Source organism: Atractosteus spatula, chromosome 9 (assembly GCF_055471065.1).
Source record: "Atractosteus spatula isolate fAtrSpa1 chromosome 9, fAtrSpa1.hap1, whole genome shotgun sequence".
In the NCBI taxonomy this organism is placed as follows: Eukaryota; Metazoa; Chordata; class Actinopteri; order Semionotiformes; family Lepisosteidae; genus Atractosteus; species Atractosteus spatula.
This window is the reverse complement of record NC_142714.1, coordinates 5,030,404-5,052,514: the sequence shown is the minus strand read 5'-3', so window position 1 is coordinate 5,052,514 and position 22,111 is coordinate 5,030,404. Positions and strand designations below refer to the sequence as shown.

The 22,111-nt window shown below is 41.9% G+C and overlaps 2 protein-coding genes across 3 annotated transcripts; one reads left to right on the top strand and one right to left on the bottom strand.

The window, feature by feature from the left end:
• The first annotated feature begins 149 nt into the window (after nt 1-149).
• sec23a (Sec23 homolog A, coat complex II component) lies at nt 150-21,460 on the top strand. 2 transcript variants are annotated; one of them, XM_088924971.1, is made up of 20 exons: nt 150-243; nt 1,894-2,136; nt 2,646-2,703; nt 2,796-2,882; nt 3,669-3,905; nt 4,422-4,501; nt 4,714-4,858; nt 5,143-5,301; nt 5,588-5,703; nt 6,894-7,017; nt 7,349-7,429; nt 7,592-7,681; nt 14,077-14,183; nt 16,431-16,584; nt 17,020-17,097; nt 17,425-17,586; nt 18,487-18,573; nt 19,216-19,371; nt 19,655-19,720; nt 20,350-21,460. In XM_088924971.1, exons 2-20 carry the CDS (start codon nt 1,916-1,918, stop codon nt 20,437-20,439), a joined length of 2,298 nt encoding a protein of 765 aa, XP_088781097.1. In that variant the 5' UTR covers nt 150-243; nt 1,894-1,915; the 3' UTR covers nt 20,440-21,460. The 2 variants fall into 2 exon arrangements, with proteins under 2 accessions (XP_088781097.1, XP_088781098.1); XM_088924972.1 differs by lacking the exon at nt 150-243 and adding an exon at nt 1,016-1,069.
• Nucleotides 9,799-12,091, bottom strand: LOC148827990 (adenosine receptor A3). The gene is made up of 3 exons (XM_088924478.1): nt 11,398-12,091; nt 10,430-10,583; nt 9,799-9,958 (listed from the first exon to the last, which is right to left on the bottom strand). The coding sequence occupies exons 1-3, from the start codon at nt 12,089-12,091 to the stop codon at nt 9,799-9,801; spliced, it is 1,008 nt and encodes a 335-aa protein (XP_088780604.1).
• Nucleotides 21,461-22,111: the final 651 nt, after the last annotated feature.

The window sequence follows — 22,111 nt, the reverse complement described above, 5'->3', positions numbered from 1 at the left end:
CCTTCCTGAAGAGATGTCCTTAAAACTAGTCACGAAAAAGATTCACAGCCCTCTAGGACGCGGCGGGGGGCGGGTCTTGAGGAAGGGAGCCACACGCAGACCGGCTTGTTGCAAGCCTGTGCGGCTCCCCCTTGACGTGGCAGCAGCGAGGGCGGCCATGTTGTCGGGTACGTCAGCGGGCTGTGCTGTCAGATGCAGCACTGGCCCCGGGAGGAGCTGGAGTGGCGACTTGCGGCTCGGCAGGTAAGTCAAATATTTACTTAGAAATAACCATGTCAAAGCGGAGAGGCGTGCAGGGGAGCTGGCAACTCGACGCCGCTGCTATCAGAGGCGGTGTGCCCCGAGAAAAGAAAATAACCAACGCGGCCGCGGATGGTGTTGCTGGGGCTGCCCGTCTTCGCTGCCGCCGGGGCGCTGGGACATCTCAAGCCCAGAAAAGGCTGCTGGGCAGCCGGCTGCCCGCAGCTCGTCCAGGCGGTCGTGCGAGGGGGTGTGGTAGTTCGGTGAAATTGTTGTTTTTCTTCTTGATGATTTGAGTGTACACTAATTTTCGTTGCTAGCAAAGCGTTGCAACAGAAGCGACTTGCCTGGAGTCCCGAGAGCAAGATCCCCCGAGCAGCGATGTTAAAATGTTTTCTTTGATATTTTCACAGCCACGCAAGAAGTGTTTTTTTTTTTCCTTGAGTGGAAGGGGTGGTGGTGCGGAGTCTGTAATGTTTGGGGTGAAGGGTTCGTTTGCACGAAATGGGGGGGTTTCTGAGCGTGATATTAATTTATTTTTATTGCACGCGTGTTTGCAAATCAGTGCGGTGTTGGCAGTCTGTTCAGAGTTCAGGCAGAGCTGGCGAAGTTGCCCAATATGAGACATTCACGGTGCCTGTCCGGTTAATCTCAGGCCTGGAGTTCATACGAGAGACATCGTGTGTGTGTTTTACTAGCCAGGCAGATCTGCTTGCCCACTTTTTGCAGAACCGTGGTTGTTTATTTTCAGATAATCAATAATCGTGGCACAGCCAAAAAACTGAACTGGTCGGTTGATTTCGTTGTAAAGACTTCACCCAGTATCGTGGTTCGTATTCTTAATTTTTTTTGCGGTGAAAGTTGTGAATATTTGCTTTTGGGGGGAAACGGGCTTTATTTCAACTGTATATTTTAAATTCTTTTAACGGAAGCCTGTTTGATCAATCAAGATCAGTCTTGAAATCCTATTCTCTCAAGTACGAATCACTGAGACGTTTCTGCCTGGTTTTGTAGCGGAACCGAATTAAGGCCGTTTTTCCAAAGTAAACAGGACTGGATTTGACTTTTGTGTCGGAGCTAATGAAAGTGTAATACATGACCACCAAATCAAAACTTTTAACCTTAAGGTGGATTATTATAGTTGTTGTTTCCTAAATCTTCCACTTGATGGCGCTCGCGAAAGCTCAATTTCTGTGTGTTCAAAGGAAAAAGCTGTAGGAGAGGTTGTGTAAAATTTACTCATAAGATCCAAGCGGTCGTTTTCAAGTGTTAAAAATGCTAAAATAAACTTGTATATCTGGGAAACGACCTATAGCATGGAAGCTGTATAGCTCTGGGCCAAAAACAAAATAGACCCAGTTATATTATATTTATTACACAATTGCCCAAAAGTTATCCAGCACCCAGCTGACAAAATCAGTGTTTCACCAGCTGTTCCAGGTGTGTGGTCCACCTGAATTAAGACCTGGATATCATAAGAAACGGAAAGTTGCAGGACTGCAGTATGTTTAAATGAGGACTTGATATTTAGGCTGGGACAAAGTCCCAGGGTCTGTCCGTTGTATATGTGGCCCTCTTGCCCAGTTCTCTTCTCTGAGAGTTTTACTCCAGTTCTGTGTGACCCCCTGCGCCTCTCTCCCCTCTCTCCTGTAGACCCTAGTGCGAACAGGCCGCCATGGCGACGTTCCAGGAGTTCATCCAGCAGAACGAGGACCGGGATGGGGTCCGCTTCAGCTGGAACGTGTGGCCCTCCAGCCGCCTGGAGGCGACCAGGATGGTGGTCCCCGTGGCCACCCTTTTGACCCCCCTCAAGGAGCGCCCGGACCTGCCGCCCATTCAATACGAGCCCGTCCTGTGCAGCCGGGCGACGTGCCGGGCGGTTCTGAACCCACTGTGGTAGGGCCCTGCTCCTGCTCTTCTTGCACTGTGCCCTTGACTCTCGCTGTTGGTCTGTGCAGCGCGAACCTGTGGCTTGGCTCTTGGGGGGGGGGGGGCGTTTTACTGGGGAGTGCTAACAGGTGGGCTGCTGTGATGTTTCAATGGAAAAACGGGATGAGCCGCTGGAGAATTTTAAAAAAAAGTGTGATTGAAAAGGCCTCGGCGGTATTTTTTACCAACCAAATGAAAGAACCTGAGTGTGTTATTAAGATCCTGCACTCCTGTATTAATGCGAGAGCCGATTTGGACGTGTGAGACTGAAGGAATTCAGTGACAACATGTAGCAAAGCTCAGACCGTGTCTCTGCAGTCATTAAACAGCTCGGCCCTTAATTTATTGCCTTTTTGTTTCACTGGCGGACCGGCTACTGGGTAGAGTGCGCTGTGATGAATCAGATTATTCTTAGTCGTTGTGTTTCCCTGCGTTACTGCGCTGTGTGTCATCTTTATTTCTGTTTTCGTTACCAGTCAAGTGGATTACAGAGCAAAGCTGTGGGCCTGTAATTTCTGCTACCAGAGGAACCAGGTGAAAACAATTCAGACATGATAAAATTGGAAGATCTTTAATTTTCTCTCGCGGCTTGGTTTTTAAGTGCTTGTCTTGTTCTGCTTTTCCAGTTTCCTCCAACCTATGCAGGGATTTCAGAAATGAACCAACCAGCGGAGCTTCTGCACCAGTTTTCTACGATTGAATATGTCGTACAGGTATGGTGCTGCTGTTTACCGGGGAAAAGGAGAAGAGTTATTTGCATGAGCCAGTGAATTGTTTTCCATATTGCAAATTACATGTCACAAACCTAATTCATCGGTCTGTCTTCATCTTCAGAATTCTCTTCTCCTTGCACACGTACTGTATACATTATGTCTCTATTTCCTCACCAAGTAGTGAGCAAGGCTGCACTTTTTTTTGGCTCATAGTAGATTTCACCCTTGAGTTTGTTTTTTTTTACCATCTTTAAATTGGCCAGCATGTTGAAAATACAAGAAAACACAACAGTTCACAGATATTTGTTATGTGATTTTTTAAATATTTGATAAAAAAAATTACATCAGCAGCATAAAGGTACTGATAAAAAAATTGTGGTAAAATTTAAAAGGGATGTGTTTTAAGTCTCTTTAAACGGCGGAGCGGTGGCTCTGTGGCTCAGGATCTGCGCCTGTGGCTGGAAAGTTGCCGGTTCACATCCCGCAGCCGGCAGAGGAATCCTACTCTGTTGGGCCCCTGAGCAAGGCCCTTAACCCCAGCTGCTCCAGGGGCGCTGTACAATGGCTGACCCTGCGCTCTGACCCCAAGCTTCTCTCTCCCTGCTTGTGTGTCTCATTGAGAGCAAGTTGGGGTATGCGAAAAGACAAATTCCTAATACAAGAAATTGTATATGGCCAATAAAGTGATCTTAAAGTTTTGTCTACGTATCATATTTGCATAGCGAAATTGCATGGAATAAATCAAGCTTTAACAGTCTGTTTAACACTCCCCTTTATTTTTTCTAGAGAGGTCCTCAGATGCCTTTAATCTTCCTCTATGTTGTTGACACCTGCATGGAGGATGAAGATCTGCAGGCTCTGAAGGAATCCTTGCAGATGTCGCTCAGTCTTTTACCACCCACAGCCCTAGTGGGCCTCATCACCTTTGGGAGAATGGTGCAGGTCCACGAGCTGGGCTGTGAAGGAATCTCCAAAAGCTATGTCTTCAGAGGGACAAAGGACCTCAGTGCTAAACAGCTTCAGGTACTTCAGTGCTAAACAGTAGCATAGGACAGCCTGTGAACAGGCCAATGTGTGTGAAGATCTGTGAGGTTCCATGTTGCTTCTGACTCCTTTTGTACGGTAAAGACCATTGTTCTTCCATTATGGTGGACTGCTTTATTTGTACCACCATTTGAATGGGGCTGTGGGACGCTGCGGCACTGGCATACAGCATTGTTCACACGGTGAGCTTCCCAGGACCCCGAGTGATTCTGATCATTGTGGATCCTGCAGGTCTCTGTTCTGGACTGTTGCAGCTAGTTAATCGCCTTTTGGAACAAAACGTGTCTCAGGTCTCGGTAAAGTCATCCAGGTGCAATTTCCGGTGTGGGTGGAGTTTAAAATTTAGAACGTTTTAACTTGAAGTGTTCCATTTTGTTTTGGGATTTAAAATCTGGTCAGTCGGGATAATCTCATGAGCCACTGTCTATCTGGGAGGCAGCAATTCGCACTGGTTTGTCATCAGAGGTTTTTCAGTCGTACTCCTCCTTTTTCCAGGAGATGCTGGGCCTGACCAAGCCAGCGGCAGCCCAAGCAGGGCGAGGGGTGCAGGTCCAGCAGCCCCCTCCTTCCAACAGGTAATCAGCCAGCCCGACAGGTCCAGCGTCACTGCAGCGGTCTTACTCGGCTGGAAGTGCTTTAGCACAAAGTACTATTGCACATCACACCTATGATCGGCCAGACGCTGCAAGGTTATTTGAATGTTTTGCATGGGCGTGCGATTAAAAGAGTGTCCTGTCATGTTGTCATTATGATTGAGCTTATCTAGTTGCGTGGGTTTTTTTTGCAGATTCCTGCAGCCCGTGCAGAAAATCGACATGAATTTAACAGACCTCCTGGGAGAGCTGCAGCGTGACCCCTGGCCTGTTCCTCAAGGCAAGAGGCCCCTGCGATCGTCGGGAGTGGCGCTTTCCATTGCGGTTGGCCTGCTGGAGGTAACAAGCGCAGTCTGCAGATTCAGCTCGCAATCGTTGTTGAAGTCTCTGGTAAAACCCATAGGACAGGATCTGACGTCCATTCATTTCTTGAATCTGGTGTCTTCCAACCGAGTAAGGAATCAGCGTAACCAGATGTGGCGCAGGGGTTAACGAGTTTGTGCCCTCTTCGGTAAGAGTAGTGTATCTGGTTGTGGCGTGGTGTACAGGAACTCATGAAGTCTTGTTGTATATTTTGTTCTTCTCATCCCATTTTCTTTTGCCGTTCCCTGATCCGATTGCAGTGCACTTTTCCCAACACGGGCGCCCGCATCATGATGTTCATTGGAGGGCCGGCCACGCAGGGCCCGGGGATGGTCGTGGGGGATGAACTGAAGACGCCCATCCGGTCTTGGCATGACATTGAGAAGGACAATGCCAAGTTCATGAAAAAGGCAACTAAAGTAAGTCAGTGTGTGTGGGTGGGGTCTCCTGCAGTCTGTATGAGCGGACTTGCTGTTCCTTGTACTTTGGAGCAAGGTGTGGATGTCAGTGATTTATTTAATGCGGTTAAGTCTCCAGCACTTCTGCTCTTATCTCTTGTGTATAAAGAGATGTGGTCTGACTGTTACTTTCCAGCTCTGTGTGGGCTGGACACAATTATTTAATCCTGGGTTGTTAATCTGAACTCTGGGGGGGATTCTGCTGTCTGCTTGCAATGCTTTGTAAACTGTCACTTGTCTCTTGCAGCACTACGAGGCTCTGGCGACAAGAGCCTCAAACAGCGGCCATATCATTGATATCTATGCCTGCGCTCTGGATCAGACAGGACTGCTGGAGATGAAGTGCTGTGCCAATTATACAGGGTGAGGCCCGGGGCACAGATATACTTATATTTCTTCACTAGAGAGTCCCATTCTGTTTAAGATAAGATAAGATCACTTTATTAGCCATATACAATTTCTTGCATTAGGAATTTGTCTTTTCGCATATTCCAGCTTGCTCTCAATGAGACACACAAGCAGGGAGAGAGAAGGTTGGGGTCAGAGCGCAGGGTCAGCCATTTATACGGCGCCCCTGGAGCAGTTGGGGTTAAGGGCCTTGCTCAGGGGCCCAATGGAGTAGGATTCCTCTGCCGGCTGCTGGATTTGAACCGGCAACCTCCCAGCCACAGGCACAGATCCTGAGCCACAGAGCCACCGCTCCGCCCCATGTTTATGTTTACTATGAAAGTAAACTGAACTCAATACTGAAGTAACCCGAAACAAGTAGGATTGCCAATTTATATTTTGAAGAAGGTGCCTCTGGACCTAATTTTCCAAACCGGTGCCTTAGTGTGGTTTAGAAAGCTGCATCTTTTGGATGAGATATAACTATGGGAATCTCAGCACACGGTCTTTAAAGATCCCAAGGGTTTGTACTCTCTCATGTATATGGGCAGTTAACCCTGGTCTTCTGGCTAATCCCACTCTGGGCTCGTCCAGTCTGGTCAGTGCATGTTGGGGCAGCTGGCATTGGCAGCCAGGTGCTTGATGAAGTACCCCCCCGTATCAGTAGCGCTTTAGGATCGTTTTTTTGAAAATGCAAGAAAGTCATTTGCATTGCGAGCACCTCCTCTCCGGTGCTCATCATGCCTGCTTCCCATAAAGATACTTTCTTACAGTCGGCCCTCTCAGAACAGTCTTACCTGTGTGCGCACGCACTGCCAGGCAGTTCGCCTCAGCACTGCTGTGTGTGTTGGGACTGTCCAGTGGTGATGTGTGGGGAGCTGGTGTTGAGTAGTTTCTTTCGTGGAGTTTTGTGGCATTGATGGGTGAAAATTCTCATGTCCTTGAAATTTTTATTTTACTTTAAACCACACTTGAGGGCTTTTATGAGACAATTGGCTCATTCAGATATCGATAAGGGGTGTTTTCATGTTTTAATACTGAGCTTGAAGTTCCATTTTGCTCAGTTTCATTCAGCTGTGAAGTCTTCTTATCAGATGTTTTTAGGTGATAAATATCAAAAACGTGGTGGCACTCTCTTCACCATCTTTGTGCTCTGTTCTTCTCAGAGGCTATATGGTGATGGCAGATTCCTTCAACACGTCTTTGTTCAAGCAGACCTTCCAGAGAGTGTTTACTAAGGACGTGCAGGGGGCTTTTAAAATGGCATTCGGCGGGACTTTGGAAATAAAAGTAAGTTTACTGAAGGTGATAAATCAGAGCCTTTCTGCTTTAAGTCATATTCATATGGGATTTTGATTATTCAGTGAGGCTGGCTGCATGTTTATAGTCCAGAAATGTTTTTAATCAAGACTTTAATAGGCAAGTTGGAGAAAAAGGCTTTTTCGTGTTTGCTTTTTAATGAATTTGGACTGCCCTTTATTAGTTTACAATTAACATGAGCTTGAAGTAGCACAGAGGGATTTTTTAAGACATGTTTGGAAGTAAGTGTTCAGTCTGTATGGTATAAAATGGTTATTTGCAGTGCATGAAACGATCTTAAAACTTGTATTTATTTAAACAGACATCAAGAGAAATAAAAATATCTGGGGCTATTGGACCATGTGTATCGCTCAATGCTAAAGGACCATGTGTCTCAGAAAATGTAAGTATCAGTTAACTTTACTTAAGATAATAGACTTTTATTCTGAATATTTTTATGAGTTAATAGAGTCAAACTGAGCCATTGAGAAAGTGTGCTTGAAATAAGAATGAATAATTAATGAAAGTTACTTGTGAGATTCTTTGTTTTCTTATATTCATGAAGGAGATTGGGACAGGTGGTACCTGCCAGTGGAAGATTTGCGGTCTTGATCACAACTCAACTCTTGCCGTATATTTTGAGGTGGTCAACCAGGTATGTCAATGAAATAGTTTCCACATTGTGGCAAATGTTAGTGGAACTGGGAGAAAAGTTAGAGTGGTGATCCTGGGGCAAACATTTTTTAAAAATGCAATGGAGAACTCCAGATAATGTCTTGACACCTAAGTGAGGTGCCGGGTCCAGAAAGTATCTGATTGATTTCAGGGCTCATAGTATGGGAAAAGCCTCTGTTCCAGCAGTCTTGCTTTCATTTAATATAGATTAATTTTAATGTCACTACTCCTTGATCCCGATAACTGGAGTGTCTGGGATCATCTGAAATGACCTAAGGATATTGAGGGGTGATAATCCGAAAAGCCCTAAAGGGGAATAAAATGGCTTTACCTTAAGGGGCACCCTTCTAGCGAGTCGTGTCTGTGTTTGGGACTTGGTGGTGGAGCTGCCCACTAGAGTGCAGTATTGCGGAATCTGTATGGGAAAGAACTGTTACGTGGCAGAAATCTCTGGCCTGTTTCATGTCCAAACTGGTGGTAATGAAGGATATAAAACCAATATTAGATTTTCTCCAGTGTTATTAGAAAGTTTTGTGCTGGTTTCCTCCATCAGCGTGTTTTGTTTTTACATTAGAATGTCCTGACTGACATCAGTTCATGATTCTTAATAAACGCTTAATGCAATAACACTGGTACTGTTTGCCGTTCTCTCTTTCCAATCCAGTTAGTAAGTTGTGAACGTCCTTCGTTTGTCAGATTTACACACTTAATATTCCAGTAACTTAATTTGTGCAAAGTGGAATAGAGGAATATGTTTGTGTATGGCACACATTGTAAATGCTTTATCAAGAACAGTGGTAAATTAAATTTCACCTATAGAAGCATTGTAAACTGAAATTAAAATCACAGTGAAAGAGGAATTTAATTTCACTTGTAAGCAATGCTGTATAATGAGTTGTTTATACTTAAAGCAAGAATCAAAGATAAGGATACAGTAGCATACTTTTATTTGTTCAAAAAGCAGAGCAAAAAAATGTTTATTTACAATTGTTCCTCTTCTTATGTAGATGAGCAGTATGAGACACTTCTGCAGGGAGACAGAGACCTCTTTACTGCGGTACTTGCATTTCATCTCGAAGTTATTGGAGTATTATCACTAAACATAAATGTAACCGCAATTTTCAGATTTAAGACTTGGATTAGGGTTAAGACTACTCTGTGGGTTATGACATAAGAATAAGGGCTGGAGTTGCAACTTATAAAGTTTCATGAGATTTGTTTGTTTGGTTGATGACTTTTTACTTGTATCTAATTTAAAAAGCAACTTGCATTTGAGGCCAACAACCTTGTATATACAGTACAGTATAAGGCTAGAGCCCTAAACAGTTTTGCACTGCTTCTGTAATTCGAATACATCACTTTTTGAGTTTTAAACACAACAGTACAAAGACTACTACAGTAAAAGAGATGAATTGCATACATCTGTTTCTTTTAAAAATAGTGAACTATTGGCTTTCACTATATATTCCTATTTGTATGTATTCCTCTGCCATGAAATATTAATCAAGCCAAACATTTGCACACATTCAAGAAAAACATTACCTTTTTATTTTAACAATGACCCTTTATATAAAAACGTATGCACCTGTCATACTTAAATTTATAATATAACACAAACACGCATTAGATGCAGAATTCCTGGTGTAAATGTTAAAGTAAGACTTTTTACATCCAAGATAAAGTTATAATGCTTTTTAAAAGTTTTTTCACACTTGTATTCCTCTGTGTACTAATTTGTCAAAGACAGTATATTAAATCTGAATGCTGTAGGTGAAGTTGTTCTTCAGCAAGTTGTAACTCCTTCATTTATCTGAGATAGTTGTAAGATTTAGCCGATTAACTATTGTTAAACATAACCTGTTTCAGTATCTGATGTAGCTGAGAGAAATGATGCCATATATTTCCTGCTTTCTTACTCCTGTAGTAAGAAAGGACGTCTAACAGTGCGTTTATTTCTGCAGCTGTGTTTCTAGGTGTCTTGTACATTACTTCAATGGTATCCACCCTGGAAACTGCTTTAATTCAGTGAACTGTTGCCTTCTTTGGCCTCAGAGCAGCAGCTGTCAGATCCGTTTCCACTAGTGGTGAATCCTTGTTTCATGTCTGAATGGAGGTGAGCATTACACTTCCAGGGATGGGTGTCTGTGGCTCGGAGCCGTGGTTCATTTTTCGGGATTGTGGAAAGGAGTTTTTTATGGGCTGTTGAAACCGTTGCCTAAGCCTCTTCAAACTCCCACGCAGTGCTTTTCTGTACTTCCTGAAACGGTTTGAAGTGAAAGAGCCATTAGCCTTACTGGAAGGAAGTGCTTTACACACTTTACAGTAGCATACAAGTACCAGAGCTGCCCTGGTTTCCCTTCTAACTAGGCCGGTTAGGTCAGCTGGAATCTGTGGATTGTGTGCAAGTGTGCTGTGGTGCCTTGGCTTTCAGTCTGGGCTGTAATCCCACCTCATACCCTGTCCTTTCAAATCACTCTGACCTTTACTAGGACTGAGCAGGTTTCTGATGGTGAATGGGTGGAGCTAAAGCTTAAAGCGTTCTGCCTTTTAAGAAATACCTTTCTAGATTCTCAAATATCCAGGAGTTTCTGTAGTCTCTTTTTAGTTTATTTTTTGTGGCTGTGTGGATTTTTACATTTTCTTTAAAGCAAAGCACTGTTTTCAAGCAATGGCTGGTTGAAAGAAATAAAATGGGTACATGCGTCCATGTTGGTAGTAAAGCACTTACTTTTGTGTCATAGAGTTCACCCAGGGATTTAATGCAGAAGTTAGCACTACCAGCCAGGTGGCAACTGCATCAGCCACAGGTGGAATGCTGTATTCGGTAAAGGTTTCAAAGAAACTAACAGTGATGTATGGCATCCAGCAAACTAGAAGGCATACTGCAGGAGAGGGAGAAATGGAACATTAGAATCAGGGCTGGGGGCTGTATTTATCTGAAGAATGCCAGTAAATGCTTTATTTAAATGACTGTGCATCCTTGTTTTTATAAATCAGACCTTATCATCTGCATGAATCTAGCAAAGTTTTTAAGACAGCTTGTCCCGACTTGTTTGTATCGTTTACATTGGTCGGTTGGTGAAGTGTAAATGAAGACAAATTAAAGATCAGATCCGCGGGATAGAGCTCTTACTGTCCCCTGTGTATGAATACTCCCGATCAATTTTTTATAGCTGTTTATTGGGGTGGCATGAGTTTAACCTTGAAATGTATAATAAATGAGCCTGAGCTGTTTTAAAACTGTAGCTCTTTGTACTGTATGTGATCTGTGCTGTATTACGCAAATGGTCTGATATACTGGTGCAACAAAGAACTGGACCTATTTCTTGGATTCTGCTTTGTTTAGTACTTAACTAAACATGGACTTTTGTTAACTTATTTATAACACTAAGTTCTGAAGACGTTTTGTAGATTTAGGATCTGCGCCTGTATTCCAAAAACATTTTTTACCTTTACAAAGCTGCAAGATTCTTATTGCTGCTCCTTGCATGATTAGAATTTTGGCTTGTTACTTAAAGTGCTGTCAAAACAAAATGAAAGAAGTGTGTGCTGCTTTTTTTCTCTCTCTTGCTAATAAGAAAACTAGACAATAGGCTTGAGCATCTTAAACTGCATTTAGCTCTCTCACCATAACAAGTGCCCTTAAAGTTTCTTTTTATTCTTTTGCTCACCTTTTGTGTATAAAACGAAACATACCTGCTGTTGATATCATGACTATGGAGCTCCTGATGTAATTGTTAGCTGGTACATAGTAACAGTGCTGGTCGTTGCAGACGAATGTTCCCCGCAGAGCTTGGTTTCTTGCGATGTACACGATATAAATGTAAAGTGAACACATTATCATTATGGGAATGATGACTCCGATTACTATTATTATTATGCTGTAGCTTTTACTGGATGGTTGAAACTTCGGCATGCAGATGAATTTGTTTTCGCTGTATCTGTATGACCCAAATCCCATGAAAGGAAAACACGCATTTAAGAGGCAGTACATCCACAGAAAGGAGAGGATTACCCAAGTCCTTTTCTTGGTAAAGAGCTGAGCATATTGCAGAGCAAAGCAGATTTCGGTGAACTTGTCTATTGTAGCCCAAGTCAAAGAGTGAACAGAAGCCAGCTGTAGCAGCACATACACAAAAGCATTAGACTGACAGAGTATGCTCTTGGTGTCGTAGCCTTCCACGCCGAACAAGCTGTTGTGAATCCCAAATGGAATTGCAGAAAGCCCCAAGATCAAGTCGCATATGCAGAAGTTCAGAGTCAGAGCCCATGTCTCCGTCTGCAGTTTCGTGTTGAAGGCTACTACCAGAAGCAACATCACGTTCCCACACACCGATCCAATGCTGGTAGTAATCATTGCCAAAGCATAAAGGAGAGCAGTCAGTTGCATCGTTAACTAACAGAAACAGAAAAAAATATCCCTGTGTTTAGGTCATTTGAAAAAGAATTTGTACTTATTTGGATTCAGTGATGGCATCAGTTTATCCTGAAGACGGTCCTGCTTTCCTCGGGAGTGGTGTGTTAATGTAGAAGACAGTTGTGGAGATCCATGGATATAGTGTGGAACAGCCCCCATGCAGCTGGATTAAGTTCAGCCGGGGGTTAGCAGAAATGAAGAAAAAGATTAACCCTTCCACTGACAGATCTGCAAAGTCAATATATGATTGCAAGCTTTTTATTGTTATAGCAATATACCTTTTGTTGATTTTCCAAATAATAACCTTATGTGTTTCTCCTGATACACAGATTAAGGCTATATTTTAAACTAGAAAGTGAAACTTTTATGGTACCAGTGGAAAAGTAGATAACAGCTCTCATAAATGCTAAGTAGCCTGGTTGTTCTTCAAAATAGTCTTATTTAATGACTGTTTTTATTCTAAAGTATTCCTTCTCATTGTCACAGATTTTAAGTTGTAAAAACTATTGAATAGCAAGTGGCTCTTTTAGCTGCTTTGAAGCTAATTAAATGTAGGGAATGCTGATATTTTCCAGTGGAGGATTTTAAAATTAATTGGCAGGAAGCACAATATTAAATCAGCTTATTTTATTTCTAATCAGTGGCATTTTTTTCTGAGCTTGCTTACCAATTATCCTTCGTCCTCATTATGGCGGCTGTGGGAGGTTTTCTTTGTGTGCAGTAGCGTCTAAAACAGAATGTATTAGTATAGTTATTGCTTAGTATTGGTTAATCAGGGCGTAATCGTGTTTTTGATGTGGAATGATTTGTCTAGGCCGCTATGACGACACGCCTTAATTTCAAAAGATAAAGCATTATTTCTCCGAAGAAAGAAGGAATGTTTGAGACTAAAAATTTGTGACCTGCTTGTTCATGTTTTTCATTGTATTGTTTTAATGATAAGTAGTGAATCTGTTGTGTGGGGTATTGTGAGCAGTTTTTCAAGATCTTCTCTGTGTCATGTTCCTTAGCCTCTGGCCCTGACAAATCACATGGCATGGGGAAGATAACATTTTAAATGAGCAGCTAAATGAAAAGATGAAAAACCCTGCAGCTATCGGGTGTTCTGAAACTGTTGGGAAAAAGAATGTCCTAGTATTATTAGCTAGAAACATCCATTGCTTAAATTAACTGTATAATGTCGGTAACTGGGGAAAATCTTGTCCATTTTAGTCCAGAACATTATTTTCTTGAATAGCTCTAAACCTTCTTTTTTTAGTAATGATTTGTCTAATTCAAGAGGGATTTTCTTTCTCTTTTTATTTGATGCCAAGTCTTTTCTACCACCTCATAAAGGGAGGCTTACTCAGATATATATTTTAGGCTGACTTAGTATTGTACTAAAAGTGGAAAGGAAAACGTCCCTTAGCTTTTGTTGATAAACGTGTATTTAAAAAAAGTCTAATTTAAGATTTTGTTAACGTTCCAAATTATGCCTTCTTATTTACAACAATACCACCTGTTGGCTGTCATTGCTGACTTTTCAGATCGCTGCTTTTATGTTACAGAAAACAAAACTAGGGACTGAATTTCCGAAAAGTGTTTTGTGTTCCTAAGCAAGTGACAAGTGAGAACTCTCTACAGTCGACCGGAGGCACAGAGCCGGTCAATCACTGGTTAAGATGAAATGAAGTCGCAAGGCGGTCTTCTTTCGGTGAACTTCACTGGCTTTGTTTTCCTGTCTCTCACACACGCACTGTGAATTGGACAAGCTCTAGATGAACGAGTTTGTGGAATTAACATAGCCGTTTCCTCAAGCACTACATGGATGTGCTCACTGTTCGTGGTTCCCTTGCTAGATGCTCCCATTTTTTTTCGATAAGCCATTATAATACAATAGCAATTAGGTTGTACTGCTAATGTTGTGTTGTGCATTATTTATAGCATCTCCCCAACATCCTCTTGTGTTTCTTTTGCAGCATAATGCCCCAATACCTCAAGGTGGCCGCGGTGCGGTGCAGTTTGTGACCCAATATCAGCACTCCAGCGGCCAGAGGCGCATTAGAGTCACCACTATTGCCAGAAAGTAGGTCCGCATTATTATACAAAACCATTATTGTTCAGACACTTAAACTAATGCATTCCGGGGTGGTTCAATTACCTGGATATGAAAGGTATTTAAAGATATGAGGCTTTGTTTTGAAAACCTAATTTGATCTCAAACATTTCCAAGTGCTTTTTTTAATGGCCTTCCGAGTTATCCAAATGGGTATGTAACCTCAAACTTGCCAAGAGTCGTTTGGAAGATGGTTGGCATTTGAAAACATTAATTAAACAGGACTACAAAGTCAAAATTTCCTAATGGATGTATGCATCATCACCATGTGCATCATTTTCCTGTGGCTTGATATTCAAAAATGTGATAACTGCATTCAACGTGGTACTGTGTTTACTCCCTGGCATTTGTTTCAGATCAAAGATCTGTGCCATCTAGGCTCAGCTGATCTACTTGCAAAGAAATGTCTTGCTCTTGTTAATAGAAGTCAGCTGTTGCTGTATTGAGGCAGGCCAGATTGCCTGTTAACCTCGTGCTGAGAATGTACGGCATAAATGAATGTACTGTCTTTACAAAACGCTGGAACAGAACAGTCTTCGTTCTGCTGGCTGTGGGCCGCTTAAGATGGCACAGGGCCTCTCCAATCTCTGGGGAAGATCAAGACTGTAAGGGTGGACAAGGTTAACTTGCAAATTTCAGGTTTAATCTCAGCAAACCAAAGAAGCGCTTCAGGCAAAAAAAAAACAAACTTGGGTAATATTTCCAAAATGGTAAAGAAAAGGTGCAAATACTCTATTTTCTTACGGGACCAGTGATCTCATTTCTAAACTATAGGACTCAAGACTGATTTTTTCAGTGTTTCACAAGACTTTGGAAAGGGCCGGTTGCCTGGTTGTCTTTGACATACCTGGATAACACCGGCTCCATCATGCACATCACCTGCTGTACTTTTCCTCAGTCGTAATTGCAGCAGGTTAATTGTGGATCTGCGCTGATTTTCACTCCGTTTCCATGGGAACACCTGTTTACTTCAGAAGAAAAAGCACCGACCTTCCAGGGAAGCTTTATGATCTTGTAGTCTGTCTCCCCAGAGAGGATACCAAAGGATTAGTCATCTCATTGTAGACTTAAAAACATTCTTTTTCTAGAAAGAACAGATTTTTCTGGGCTTCCCAGTTTGAAAAAGTCAAAAAAGACCCCCCCCCCCCCCCCATTTTCAGACTGTGGGAGCCTGTGTTTCGGTGGCAGGTGGTGTACATGAAATGCGCCCCATGATAAAAAATCATGCTGATTTAAAACAGAAAAAAAACATGTACATAAATATATGTGAGGGTCATATATCCTTACTCCATATTCCATTTTACGACTAATACTTCATTATGAGCCCGATTAGATATTTATTACTGAGGTTAGCAGTAGAAAGTATTTTGATTTGGTTACACTTATACCTATAGCTGAGGGGGCCGCAACATTATACATCATAAATAGATGATGCCAGCTGTTCATACTTTTACAAGCAAAAGCAGGTTGAAGGACGAACAAGCTGCCTTCTGTGGTGGCTTGCAGTGAGTGAATATTGTGCAATATTTATAAGTTATAAGAAGTTAGAAGTACAAATTTAAACACGACTTTCAATGTCAAAGGAGAAAAGAAAAAATACAGTGGGCCTTTAAAACCTGGATAATTGTATGAAGCTAATGTGGTTGAAAACTGTTAAAAGGACATAATTTAACATGATCATGTGGGGGGTAGTCGGTAAACTCTCGGAAGGATCTTTCCCAATGTGGAAATGTGTGTTCTGTGACGCAACAGTGCCCGTGCGCCGGGGAAGAGGTTGAATAGTTCCTCGCTGTGCTCATGTGGCCCCTGCCTACACTAATGATAATAACGAAGCATTATAACAGGCTCAGACTACACCTGCTGCGGGTTTGGAACAAGTCAAGTCACTTGCACACCGAAAAGTCTCCTGGGGTGTCTGGGGGAATGAGAGAGAGAGAGCAGGGATGTGAAGCCGGGAGGACAGAATAAAACGCGAGGATGGGTAGGGGAGTGAGGCGGGGGTTAAAGAGACGGGAATCTGGGAGATGAATTCCAGTGGAGGTTTGGGAGGCAGAATCTGTCGGTAAACGCTGAAGTAGTCGCCGAGGGCCTGGGGAAGGTGCGCACCTAGCGAATCGGTCGCCCTGGAGGGGCGCAGAGAGCTCCGTGCGAAATGGGGCAGGGTGTTCCCGCTCTCTCCACTAACCTGCTTTCCTCCGGCCCCTGTCCCGGCTGCAGCTGGGCGGACGCGCAGACCCAGATCCAGAGCATCGCGGCCTCCTTCGACCAGGAGGCCTCGGCCATCCTCATGGCCAGGCTGGCCGTGTTCCGTGCCGAGAGCGAGGAGGGCCCCGACGTGCTGCGCTGGCTGGACCGGCAGCTCATCCGCCTGGTACGTGTGCCCGGGCGGCGGCGGAGCGTTCCCAGTGCGCGCTCGGCGGTTCTTGCTTCCTGTAATTAGTACCATAGAGGGAAGTGGCTACTGAGTTGTTATCGATTGTGCAGATGTTTATTCTAGGCGGCTTAAAATTACAGCATACAGTGAGGTATCTAAATTTATTAGGCAGCTGTAACAAAGTTACAGAGTGAATATAAGTCAAGTGTTGTGGCATAATGAAGATGCAGTATAGCCTAATGAGATACAGTCCGACAGATGACTAGCAACATAATATAATTGTCTTTACTAAGGCACGCAGACTGAAAGGGCATGACGGATGTCTTGGTCTGTAAACAAGTTTTTCCCTACAGAAATTACTTACGTTTCCACTCTCATCACATTGATTGCACAGTTTGTGTGGTACAGCTAAAACTTTTCTTTTTGTTTTAGTGTCAGAAGTTTGGAGATTACCACAAAGATGATCCCAATTCTTTTAGGTTCTCTGAAACATTCTCTCTCTATCCCCAGGTAATGTATGTTGGGTTGCTTTATAAAACAGTGTTTTTATCTTTCAAGACAAAACCTCCACAGTACTGTAAAGGAATTTATTATGCTACACCTAGAGGGATATATACTTTATCTGCCTGTTCAGTTTAGAAGAAAGAAGAAGTGACAGACAAGTTTCTTTTTTTAGCCCTGGCAAGAACTTTCTTACACAGACGCGCAGGATCATATCATTTAGATAGCGTGGCAGATGCAGAATGGTTAACTGCAGTTTATGATATCAGTCTTTTGCAGAAAAGCGATTCGGTAGTTACTCTGAAGATTCAGTTTTTTCAACTTTCTCTTTTGTAGTTCATGTTTCACTTAAGAAGATCCCCGTTCCTGCAAGTTTTTAATAACAGCCCTGATGAGAGCTCGTACTACAGACACCAGTTCATGAGGCAAGACCTGACCCAGTCCCTCATCATGATCCAGCCTATTCTTTATGCTTACTCTTTCAACGGGCCACCAGAGGTAACTGGACAATTGTTAATGTGATAGCAGATCTTTTCTCAGGGGACTGCAGTGTGCTTTATCACTGACGGCGCAGTGTGGACAACATCGTACTATCCACTTCAGATGTAGGGGGACTTGAGTCTCAGCTGTACTATTAAAGAGGAACTGCAACGCTAATTTTATGTGTTGGGGTTCGAAAGAATCAGCATTGATGAGTGCATTTCAAACCACAGTGAAAGTAAAATTTACACAGTAAGGTGTTAAACCTCCAATTTACATTTAAAAAGGAAAAAAATGTCCAGGTATGTGCAGTGCCATATTTTGTGATTCAGAACAGGGCAACAAAACTTGCATTGAATTGCAGCGGCCTTATTACATTGTAAAGAAGCGAGCTTGTGATGCGTCAGTAAGCGTTCTGTCCATATGTGCTCCTGTTTAGACTCTGTGTGAGAAGCTTTAAGTGTTAAAGAACCTGATCCATTGTATAGGAATGACAAGCAGTGGGTTGAAATCGCAGGTGCGACACTGCTAGTTTACCCTTGAGCAAGGTGCTTTTCCTGAATTGTTCCAGTAAAATACCCAGCTGTTGTGCACAAAAGCAGCAAGCCAAATAAAAATGTGTAAGTAGTTGTAGATTCTTAATATCACCACTTTTATTAGTGGTGAGTGCTTGTCTGCCCTTTTTGAACTATGGTGATCCCTGTAAAAAGGATTACATAATTTGTTCAAAGACTATTTGAGCAATAAATTATGCTGATTTGTGTATTTTGTCTAGCTAGGAATTTAAACATCTTTGCCATGGGGTACTTTGCAAAGTGTGTGTGTGTTCAACATCTGAGTAACTGATTGCTTTTGTCTTTTGCTGCAAGCGAGATCCTCATGTTGGGGAGAATACTGATACATTAAATTTTTTTTTAGCCTGTTTTGTTAGACAGTAGCAGCATTCTCCCAGATCGAATTCTCCTCATGGACACCTTCTTCCAAATTCTTATTTACCATGGAGAGGTAGGGGCTGCCTATTTTATCCAAATTCTTTCCGTGCTTTTCCAGCTGTTAGATTAGTCCATGTCCAGGAACAACACTGGAAGAAATAAATCTCTAAGGGAATTCAGAAATCCCAAAGTGCTTCTTTTTAAATCATGCCTAATCAAGTTTGTTTAAATTAGACCTGATGTACAAATGTTATGCTCCAAAGTGCTGTTTTAGGGAAAGCATTAAAATCCTTTAATGTACAGTATGAAAGCTCTCTGTTTTTGAATAGGCTTCAAAGTACTGCAGTTAACTAAAGTAGACTGAAACCATTTGAAGAAATGATGAAAGCAGAGCTACCACTCAAAGAAGGATAGAGTTTTTTGCTAGAAAATTACAGACAGTGGTGCAACATAAACTGCCTGTGAATAAATATGTTATCATAAGCCAGTTTTCCTACAGACTTGCACCAGTAGGTGCCTTCAAATTCCTGATTCAGTGCCACTGGGACAATAAGAGTTTCTGATTGCAGAAGTATGTGTTTTGATTTCCTTTACAATTTGAACGTTTTTGAGCTTGTAAGAAGAGTTAGACCATAGCTGAGAAGCTGCAGTTAGTTAAATATATAGGTGTGTAAATGCAGAGAAATTAATGTCTGAAGTTTATTGACCTATTAAGACAGTAGCTCAGTGGCGCAAAGCTGGCTACCAGGACATGCCAGAATACGAAAACTTCCGGCACCTGCTGCAAGCGCCGGTCGACGACGCGCAGGAGATTCTGCACAGCCGGTTCCCGATGCCCAGGTACATCGACACGGAGCATGGAGGCAGCCAGGTGAGGCACGGAGAACCAACCCCATCGTGCTTCATGTTTGAGTGGTCATCGTGGCCCTTGAATGTTCTTTCCGGGGCCCGCGTTTCCTTATTTTTTTCTTTTCATTTCTATTCCTTGTCACAATACGAGGAGATTTGTTTGTAGATGACCTTCTTTTCTCTCAGGTGCATTTGCTGCACATTTAAGTGGCATATGCTTAAAAACGTCCCACGGTTTAAAGTTTAATTTTACAAACCACCTATTTGAGCGTAATAAACATGTCATTGCCTTTGTTTTTGCACAGGCTCGTTTCTTGTTATCAAAAGTCAATCCCTCACAGACCCACAACAACATGTACGCATGGGGTCAGGTAAGGAAATGAGAGAGACGTACGTTTTAAATGCTACAGTGTCATGAGGGGAACTGGGTGTTTTCGCAGTGCACAAAATGTCAGTATGGCTATGCATTGTAAGTCAATCGTCATGAGAACATTTGATTAATCTCATTGTTGATGAAGACTGTTGTGCAAGATTTGTCATTTTAGAATTCTCCTTTTTATAATAAGGTAATGCTCACTATGGTTTGTTTACATTTTTCTAAAGCTCTTTTATTGAAAGAGTCCAACAGGTTCTTTGTACTGATCCCTGATTCTTCTAAATTGAAAATTGATTTTCTTAAGATGACTATATAACTTTTCATAACTTTTTTTTTTCTGTGTTGGTCATTTAGTTTTTCAGCTCAGTTTGTTATGCTGAGTCAGCTGTTTGAGTAATGTGATGGCGTTATAAATTCAGAATCAAAAGCAAAAAACCAAAGATTTCTTGGCTTAGGATAGAAACGCTTTAGAGATTGTGTGGTGTTAATTCATACAGTATTAGCTGGAAAGATGGTATGCAAGAAACAGGAAAAGCAAGTAATGGCAATCACAAACTGACTTGTGGGCTCTGTTATCGTAAGCAGACATCCTCATTGAACCTGTTTTACTTGTTTTTTGTTCAGGAATCTGGAGCTCCAATCCTCACTGATGATGTCAGCTTGCAGGTGTTTATGGATCACTTGAAGAAACTTGCTGTCTCCAGCGCTGCCTAACTGGCTCTGTGAGGAAGGATGGAGGAAGAACTAAATGACACAAGATTTCAGACCCTTTTAGCTTAAGCGACCACTTGCTGTGTTTATGGTACTGCAGTGTAACATACAGTTTACAGATCTTCTACACAGAGATGGAAAAGCAAGGTCAACAAATCAATACTATGCATATTCAAAGAAGCTTGTACTATCACCAGTAGAAATGTGAAAATTTTTCAGAAATTACTTTTTTTTTTCTTTAGAAGAAATCCTAAATACAGGAGTGTGGGTGCTGCCTTTAACCTTAGACTCCAAAGGTGCTGCTTTGAGTCACTAGAGTTCTATCAGAAAAGATAATAAAATCTCTATTTCCTAATGGAGATTGGTATTAATGTGACAGTTGCTAATTTCAATCTGTATTCTTGTCCCTGGGTGTGTAGCTGCCTGGTATTTAAATTCTTGTTTCCTTTTAGAACATTAAGAATATTTTTACAAACTGCAGTTTCAGCCATCTGATGTTCAGACGTATCTGTGTGGACTGTTGATATTGCAGTGTAAAGTTAGTCAATTTGTGCCTAGTTTTCTGAATAAGCTCAAAACCCCTTCCTAGAAGATCTTCTACATTATACAGTTGGATTGCCTTTCAAAGCTCTGAATCATATCTTCAATCATATATATATTGAAGTTAAACTTGCTAGCAATACCAAATCCAGTTTGGGATATGAAGTACAGAATGCACTGACCTAATGATAGCATGACCAGTATTTAGTGAAAATATTCCCATCAAATACTGTTGCTTCTCAAAGCACATTTTCCAGTCTGTAGGTCAGTGTGATGTTTTCTCCGTCACTGCAGTATAATTGTAGTTGCTGTTTAGTTTTCCAGCCCATCTCTAATCGAGACATGCACAGAGCTGAATTAACACTAATGTCTGGAGTAGACGTGCTGAGGGTGAAAGCTGCCTTGTTTTTCTCATGTTCTGAATGCCTTGTGTGCAACAGTATTAAATACATCTTGTATTTCTAATAAAACATTACCAGAAACCTGAAATCTGAGTGTTTAATTGTGTGGAATTAAAAGAAACGGTAAATTAGTAAATTAGACATTTTTTATAGTTCATTTTTTAGCAGCACTACACTAGTGTTTAAGGTTTACTGTGTTTATACATTTAACCTGGTTGTTCTTCTTTGTATCCGTCTCTTTGATTTATGATGTTAATATCCCACAGATTTTATTTTATAGACCAATATGTAATGTTACAGATTATTGTGGTACGACAACTGTAGGTTGTCAAATTACATAAAATGTGCATTATACTGTATTTAGTAGATATGCAATAATGTCAGTACTTCACTGTCAGTGTGGTCACATTCTCTTTGGACAGTGGATATGCTGTATATTTAACAACAAAATTTAAGCAAGTGTTGAAGCTCAGCAGCTTTGAGCATGAAAAAGCTCAGAAATCATTAAGTGCATTACTAACATTGTTAGCTTACTAGAGTACACAGTTTGCCGATTGTTGTATTGGTAATTCTCTGGGCATTCTTCAGAGAGCTTGCTTTGTCTTTCATAATGTCTCCTGTTTTGTTATTGTAGGAGAAGAGTAATTCTGTGCTTCTGGTCAGCTTTGTTTAATTTTAAACATGGCTTTAAACACCATGGGGTCAATGTGGCTATCTGTCACACACTAACCAAT